At 39.2% G+C, this 9153-nt stretch overlaps 1 protein-coding gene across 1 annotated transcript; it reads right to left on the bottom strand.

Annotated features, from left to right (window-relative positions):
- Positions 1-599: 599 nt before the first annotated feature.
- mettl4 (methyltransferase like 4) lies at positions 600-9119 on the bottom strand. Its single transcript, XM_026361902.1, has 8 exons — positions 8670-9119; positions 8264-8329; positions 6856-7216; positions 6482-6551; positions 5862-6036; positions 5679-5785; positions 5481-5572; positions 600-1956 (listed from the first exon to the last, which is right to left on the bottom strand). The coding sequence occupies exons 1-8, from the start codon at positions 8898-8900 to the stop codon at positions 1724-1726; spliced, it is 1335 nt and encodes a 444-aa protein (XP_026217687.1). The 5' UTR covers positions 8901-9119; the 3' UTR covers positions 600-1723.
- Positions 9120-9153: the final 34 nt, after the last annotated feature.

The following is a 9153-nucleotide window of genomic DNA, read 5'->3' as shown; positions in this document are numbered from 1 at the left end:
GTGGCAATACCCCTTCACCTCCACCTCACTGCAGACCTTTTACCACAATGCCTGCATTGTTTCAGTAAAGTCATTTCTCTGTTTGCCCGTTACAGATGACAAACTTTAATCATACTTATGTACTATGCATTATGCACCTCCTATTTAAAATTTGAAAGGCTGAAAGAGAAATATGTCCTTTATTTCATAAAATAAAGCTAAATGAAAGCTCAGACATCTAAAGAGTGATGAACTGCTTACATATTATAGTGTATAACAACCATTGTCATAAAATAAAATAAAACTTCAATCATGCACGATAGCAGTAGTATATAAAACACTAAAAGCTGTTCAGTGGGACGTACAGTAAATTTTCTGGGGATTATTACGACCCATGTCCATAGTTAGTAAATTAGTCTACAAATCGTCTCACAAAAAAGATGCTCCTTACTGCAAAACCTGCCTGGGAAACATTATATATTCAGGTTTTCTTCAGGATAAAAGTAATCCATGATCGATGTCTGTACATCTATGGTTGTGCAGCATAGATGCTGCTAACAGTTCACTTCAAATACTTTTAATGGAGACAATTTACTTAAAAATCTGAAACAGGAAGCTAATTAATCTAGCTCTCATGTTAGACTTTTCTTTTATTTAGGAAGCAGACCATGACATTTATGTGTGTGTTTCAACAATACATTTAATATTTAGGGTTAAAACTTCAGGATAACAGAAAAAAATCCACTCAAATTTTGATAAAAAGATAAATGGAGAAGAAAATAACAACTCAAATTAACTGGACCCTCCACATTTTTGGAGGCTTAAAAAAGTGGATTTCTCTTTGAATATCATACCGACACATTCCCTGATTGTTAGAATTTCGTAGTTTCAGCTGAGGAGAAATAGATGTATAGACTAGTGTGTTTGTGTGTGCGTGTGTGTTAAAAAGAGACAAGGTAATGTGTAAATGGTCCTGCTGGAGTCACACTCTGGCTTCATTAGCTGTGATGTGTACTGTGCTGCAGTACCCGTTAATTCATCCTCATCTGCCTCAAAGAGAGCCCTGTTCACGCCCTCCACAGCACCTCTCCTACCCCTGGAGACCACGGACTCATTAGAAAGGCCATTCATGTAAGAAAAGGCAGAATAAGGGCTACGCTGACAGTAAAGGAAGAATGTGTGATTGGAAACGAGGACAATTCAGAGGACAAAACTGTGTCCTTGAAAATGCCAAAAGGATGCAGCAGTGTGTTGTTCAAGTAACAAAATCTTTAAAGCGATTTCCTTTTAAAGCACATTTGCAAGCAAACCACAAAGCATCGAATATGGAAATGGTTCCTTCATTAGGATTTGAAACATTCTGACACTCAGATCAAAACAGCATAAAATGAGTAAAAATAGAAATACTTTGATCACCCTTAAGACACATATTGTGCCAAAGATTGCTCAAAAGGCAAATATAAAAAAAACTTTGAGTGTTGTTTATCTGATTGCAGTGTGGGAAGTTGGGTTCAAAACATAGCTGCACAGAAATGCACTTTCATCTCTTCTACTGCATCATCTGCCCTGTGATTCACTACCTTAAAAATGTACCCAGACCCAAAAAAAGAAATCAAAGGTCCCACATGCAAGAGAAGAACAGATCAAAAGGAAGTTGTATAAAAGTATTTTGGAGTTGAATCTTCATTAGAAACAAAGTGAAATACTGATGTGTTAAAGGTCAGTCTATAATAATGGGACAGTGTTAAGGAGGAGAGGATTCTCCAGGTGAGCCGCATGCTGGTGTGACTGTTGGTTTGTCTGTGCAGTCTTCCCCTTTAGAAGAGTCTGGTACATCATCTGCAGGTGTCAAAGTGAAATAGTTCACATGCTGAAATTTGAGCACTTCATTGCCCCAGCTCGTCCATCCAGGTTGAAGACTTCGGGCAAACAGCTCCAAGCACTTGGCTTCAGGTCCAATGTAAGACTTCAACACCTCTATGGTAAAAAGAAGACATGTCATAGTGGGATAAACTCGGTACTGACACAGAAAAACAGTTGAGAGATTGACTCAGTGGATTTTGTTAAAGCTAAAGGATACAGTATGCAGTACAATACTTTCCAATTTCACATTACTTCATACTTCACTCGCAGTACATTTGTGAACATTTAGGTGCCCACTTGATCAGTCAACCTTAACAGTGACAAAAGAGATGCTATATTATAAAAATTATAATGTAGCCTTATCCTTTCTTCTCATGAAGGCACATTGTCGTTACTGTGTAACAGGCAGAGAACAGCACTGGCAACTGCCCAGCTCCTTCTCACCATAGCACAGCTTTTTCTGCATGGACTGGCAATGACCTTGAGACTATAAGTGATGATATTCCAGGATCAGTAAGCCTGACAGATAAGTTTCACTTCCTCCGCCCCAGTGCTGCTCCGTCTGCTCTTGTGGGCGCTCAGACCACCTCAACGCTCACCTCAGCCAACACTCAGGGAGTTAATGAGCTCAAAAGCCTGATCCTCAAACCGATCTTACTTGCACGATGTGGTGTGCTGCTTCACGTTTTGTCTTCCTATGCACGTCAGGGAGACAGAGTGGAAAGGCCAAACATGCAGCTCTCCAACTAATGCAACCCCAACTGGTGACTCAGCTCTCAAAGTTCAGCAAAGAATAAGAGGTCTAATTATCCTCAACTCTAAAATGGGACAACATATGAAACTTCAGCCAAGACCTAAGGCAGAGGAATGTTAACTTTACTCTCTTGACAAGTAACATTCAGTATTATTCTTATTTTATATTCTGAATCACAGGCCCACATAGCTTGTCCCTGATAATTTACCTTACCTCCACATCAATGTAACCATGGCATTATCATTACCAATCATTATTACTATTTTTAGATGGCAAAGTTTAGAATTGTTGTTTTTTTCATATTGTATCGCATTGTTATGGTCGTATAATAATAATTAATAATACTAATAATAATGATAATGTAGTGGAGTGCCACATGGTTCGGATATGGGCCCTATGTTAATCTTCACTGAAACATGTTAATTCAGGGAATATCACACTTGTATGTGCTTATAAAACATAACAGATAAACTTCCTGTAACTGTAGAGTATAAAACATTTGTCAATAACATCTAAACTTGTGTGTATGTATGTAGCTACTAAAATCATATGAAACTGCTATGCATACAATCAGCCTGTGCATAGTCACTCAAACGAATATTTGTATATTATAAATGGACAAAAAGACAAGCTCCAAAAAGGAAAAAGCTCCAAAACCCCACAGAACACTACCTGTATAGCACCAGACAAACATAGATAGCAACTAATTGGCAAACACAATGGAACAACTGGCAGGTTTAAAGCCAACTTTTTTTCTCAGGAGCTGATAAAGTGCAGAAAAGCTGACTGGTATCCTGAGTACACACAGTTTTGCAAATCAAATTTACAGCACAGGTGTGACTGCATCACTTGCATCTTGCTCAGAAGATCCCAAAATGTTGCACAAACAAAGAAAATCAGACCACTGACATCAGGGTTGCAAGACTCGTGAATAACAAGTATCGTGAATAGCTTATTATTCTGAACATTCTTTGAGTGTATGTGTTTTAAATAGACTTTTAGTTTTTTTTATTTAATTGATAATGGGATAGTTGGTGAAGAATGCTGAATACTGTAGCTGCCACAGAAACATACTGGTGCATAGATCACTGTCACAGATCCATTCCCCAGTCAACAGTAATGCAACCCACACAATTGGCAGTGTATCTCTTCCTGAGATGAATACTAGGAACAGCCACTTAACCATTAATTACAATACAAAGTAGGAAAAGGGACCTTATTTTCCTAAATTGCAGGCGGCCCTAATGAATAAAAACTAAATGTGGTGTCATTTAGCAAAGTGCAAACACTTTTTTTTTTTCTTCAGCTTGACCATCTGGCAAGGATGTGTTGTATATGTAATAGAGTAATGTGTCCTGTATTTCTCCATAGCAACCATGAATGTCAGTGACAGGACCCCCATCTGAGAGGGGAACAGAAGTGGGTCAGGGTTTCTCAACGCTGTGGGCTCGAGGGTTGTGGCTTCACACCATTCAGGCTGCCCACTGGCTGGAGCAGACCTGACATGCTCAACATGAACATGAAGTACAGCAGAGGTACAGTGAGGACAGTGCTGAGTCTAACAAAGGCTTTGTGTGACTTAATGCCAAAGACCTGGATACTTACTTGAAATTTCTAGCAGTTGCACAATTTATTTGAAGCCAGAGAAAGTCAGCCTTGCAGCTCCAAGGTGTTAAATCATCATCTCAAATAGTTAAATAAAGAAACCTGTCTCCTTTTGTTGATTAAGCCTCAAACAGAGATTTTTCTCTGTTTGCAAAATTACAAAAGAGGCGTAGTAATGGGAGTTCAAAGACAGTAATAGATGGTGTTTATTCTGATCATTAAGTAGTACAACTTCATTTAAGCACAATGAAAAAGTACTTCACATAAAGCCATTTTCTATCATTTTGTCTTTGATTACTAGTGCAGATGAGTTTCTGAATTTTACGTAGCCAGCATAAATAAAGATGATGTGTGTGTCGGAACAAAACTCCACACAAACAAAGTAGCTGGAATAAACAAACCAGCTCTGAGTAAACCTGCTGAGAGGCTTTGCAAAGAAGCACGCATGGATATCTGTATACTAATCTACTTAATCTCTATGGTATCGCAGCTCCTCAATGGCATCATTATAATTTTAATCAATGTACAATATCCAGCTACTTCCATGAGGTGGAGGCTTTTCTGAGCTGCTGAAAGGACACTAGCAAACGCTGGCGGTGTTTTGCTCTCCATACTGCACAATAAATCGTGTTCCCCAGAGAGGGAGGGAAGTGACGTCAAGCGTCTCTTATTCATAGTCATTGCATATTCATTGTCAAGGTCCTCCATTGATTCTAAGTAAGAGAGTCCTTGTCGGAGTCAAGTCTTGCCACACCACCATCAGTGCAAACAGGACAAAGTTCCTACACTGATATTTCAAACTTGTCATGGGTTAAAGATTCAAATGCTCTGGTTATTATAAATATAAGATACTATGCATGTTGTGTTTGAGCATATGTCCATCTGTGACAACTGCAGAGTTATCAAAAGAAACTGATAACCTGGAAAAGCAAGTCACACATTTAAATAACACCCAAATAATGTTTTAAAAAATGAGTGACTACTTAAGTTAAAAAAACACTGTTCTCATCTACTAAAATTAAATAAAATCTAAAAGGTACATTTTAAATTTCAGCAATCAAAAGCTAAACAACTGAATCTGACTTAAAACTACTGCTTCTGCATATGTAACGCCATGCTGTAGAACGCTTCATAACTCATCACTGACGCTCTGCAGTGAGATAACAATCACTGACGTTGCAGCATTGCCCTCTTGTGGTAGAATGCAACACACAGCAGTGCTGTATGTGTTAGATACACAAAGCAGTTTAACATTAAGATAATCGTTGAAGATATTTACCAGAGAGGGCGGGCTTCTGGGAGTGGAGAGCTGACGGGACGCTGACAATCAAACGGTGATCCTCTACAGGGGGTTCTGGCGTGTCTGAAGAGCTGTAGTGATTAAACAAGTCTAAGAACATTATTTGAATAAAATCACTTTAGAGGTTATAGCATAAACGTTATTAAAACAAAACAGCAGAGGTCAAACTTTTTACACCTTATGGAGGTGTCTGCAGAAGAACGATAACGGCCCAACACCATCACTTCATATGGTTTCTTGTGAGGTGAATCCAGTGGAAACACAAACTGTCCAGATGTGGTCACCTAAGGAAAAAGAGTAACTCGTAAAACATGTAAACAGAGTAGAATTCAGAGTTGCATCTATTCAAAGTTTCCGTACCTTGACCCAGAACCATTCAGCTACAAACTGTACCCCCCAGTGTGGATACAGCTCATCGCGGACACAGCGCAGGTGGCTGGGCCGGTTCGTGACCCAGGTGACCACCAAACAGTTTGGAGATGCCACTAGAGGTATAGGGAGCCGTTTCAGCTGGGATGAAGGCAAAGAACTGTATCTTTATCGAGGAAATAGATTTAAAAAGGATTTAGGATGTGTAAATGCAACCACTATACCGTACTTCTATTTTAATATGATTAGTAAAAAGTCATCCAATGGACTGAATTTATTTACAAGAAGAATTGTATATGTCACTAACAAGCCACCAGTAGTTCAATGTTTTCTATTATCTCATTAAAAATACAAAAAAAAAAGAAAAGAAACTTACTAAACTTATTTGTTCTTTTCCATCTGGCAAAATGAACAAATCAAAACTACATCTGTTAAATAAGTCCACACTAAGGTCATAATCTGTGATAGGCATTTCTTTTCAATATGGGTCACAAGCCAAAATGCTTTTAAACTCTTAATCTGTTTTTAGCCTGATTCCTGATCCTGATTCTGCACAGTCTCATCTTATCTTATTTTATCTTTCCTTTGAAAATTCTATGATACTAAATTACCTGCGACTCCTTTTCACTGACTTGTTTTCCCACGGCGGATCCACAACTATCAAGTCAAACTTTTCTCCATCTATGTGACAAATAAGCAACTATGTTAGTGTGAGAAACAACTAATACATTATGTTGTCACTCGAACAGATGAGAATTCAAACACTGACTCATACAAGGATTATTTACAACTCTAAATTCAGAGAGGGTTATGGTTAATGTTTGTGCCACGATGACTTTCTTAACAGCTTTTGTCTTCATTTTAATTATGTTACCACAAGCATGCAGTGACTCCAGCTCTAAGGCATTTTCTCTGATCTATTCCAGATGGCATGAAAAACATTTTGTCTCACTTTAGGTTTCGTTTCTGACTCAGGTGTACTCACAGTGGACCAGTGGCTGTATTCTTGTGAAATCAGACAACAGGAAGGCTGCATGTCGTGGGATTACGTATTCTTCTCCCAACAGTGTAACCACTGAGGCACAGTCCGCCTTGTTCTCTGTTACCCGAGAGAACAAGTCAACATGGGATGTACAGCCATCCTCAGCATCAAGGAATTGAACACGCTCCTCCTGCTCTTCATCGTCCACTAGAGGAAGCTCTTTAGCCATTCCACAAAGAGCAGAAAGACCGCACTCTTGAGAGGGAAGAGGGTCTTTTACTGTGTCTGCTGCTCCACTTAAATATCCAAGGCTTTGGGCAGACTCCACCAAAGACTTGGTCCCCTCCAGGATGACAGACCGGATCTACATCGTGACATAACAAAGAGGTTATTTGACCCAACTGATGTGCTAAAGTGAAAATATGATTTTCACAGGCAGAGACTAAACTGTATTTGAAATTCTTCTAGAGTACATCAGTGGTAGAAAGTAAGAAGATTTACTTTGTACTACTCATACTGTACTATCAGTGGGAAATATTTTGCCACTTTTCGCTCCACTACATGTATTTGACGAGCTCAAGAGATGACTTGGGTTTGCCTTGCGGCCTCAGGGCCTGGACAGCTTGTCATCATGGAGGGGAAAATTAATTCCAAAGTTTGTCAAGGCATCCTGCAGGATAATGTCTGAGTGGCTGTTCGAAAGCTAAAGCAGCAGGACAATGACCTTGAACACTGACACAAATATAAAGCAGAAAGGCTACACAGACACTAAATCTACCTACTGGAGTCAGAGCCCAGACCTGAACCCCAAGGTGTTAAATCATTATCTCAAATAGTTACCCTGCTGTGGAATAAGACCTCAATGGAGCTGTTTACACTAAAACCCTGACTTGGTTATTTTGCCTGGTTCATTTTAACTTTCACAAATCATAACTAATAAAATAGAGTTTTACATTGCCCGTGCATCCTCTGCAGAGGCTCTGTGTTTCACTCCCTGCTCCTCTAGATTAGCTGGTGTCTCCCTCACACAACAACCACAGTCAGCAGAGTCAGATGTGGTTGATTATTGCATAATTCAAAAAGCATACAATAAATTAAGCCAATCCCAGAAACAGACTGAGGAAACGCTCTGGAACATTTTGTTCTCATTCTAGTTCAACAACTCCTTACGGCTCGACTCCTCTTGTTTTACACAGTCATCTTGGATGAGGAGGATTTATCATGTCAATAAACTTACTGGTTTGTCTGTTGGGACAAATGGACAAAGGCTGCATTGTTTACAATCCAAACTATAGACCGGTTAGTCTGGAATAAGACACAAACACAACTTTAACTTTAACTTAAAGTGGTTTAACACAGTCTCTGCTGGCACAAAACTCTTCATATAGAGCTGATATAAGAATCAACTCACCTTTTCATGGAAGACTTGTGAATCTATTTCTCCCTGGTTGAGTTCACCGTGTTTTCGTTTCCGTTTCTGGAAGAAAAATTGTTATTGAATGTTAAAGAATAGCGAGTACAGTCTATACAGTGGTCAGTAAAGTTTAGTTAAATATTGTATCACTACTTTAATGTTTTCAAGTAACTGACACACTGAAAACTCCAGGCAATGCAGTGTTATAAACAATCAACAACTGCTTTTATTTGTAATCAATCAGAAGTTCAGTGATGTCAGAAAATAGTGACATTTGCTGATCATCATTCCCAGAAACTCAAGTAAAGTAAGTTTTTGTTTGTTTGTTTGTTTGTTTGCTACCTACTGTAGTTTATCCTGCATGCCCTGCAGGTTTGTGACTTGTCTCTGGAGAAACATTTACCTTTGATGCTTTGTCTGTTTTCTGCAACATGTCCGCATTTCCTCCATCCACAGCAGCAGTATTATTCACACTGTAATGACTTTTTAAAAGCTGAAAGCACTGCCTTTTGAAACAACACTTGACATGTGACTTGTGTTTGTCTCTCCATCGGATGCAAGGCGAATAGCCCTGATCAATGAGTGAGCATGCATCCAGAACCCAGCCTCGGCTGTTCTGGACCACCACGGACATTGTGGAACAGGTTAAAACTACAGAGATCAAACAGTTGATCTAGACGTAAGTAAGAAGTAACTGGATCAACCTAGAACGATACTTAACCTGTCGCATCTACAGCAGTCAGTATCAGAAGTATTGTGATTTTCGCGGAAATAGAAACTTAAGTCGTTGGTCCCTAACGGCCTTCCGTAGAAATCCTGCTGTGTTCACGGAATATTGAAAGAATGGACACTCTCAGGTACACACCTGTTAACCGGGCTTGGAAGCA

This window comes from Anabas testudineus, chromosome 2 (genome assembly GCF_900324465.2).
Source record: "Anabas testudineus chromosome 2, fAnaTes1.2, whole genome shotgun sequence".
In the NCBI taxonomy this organism is placed as follows: domain Eukaryota; kingdom Metazoa; phylum Chordata; class Actinopteri; order Anabantiformes; family Anabantidae; genus Anabas; species Anabas testudineus.
The sequence above is the reverse complement of the archived record's forward strand: the minus strand, read 5'-3'. Positions and strand labels throughout refer to the sequence as shown.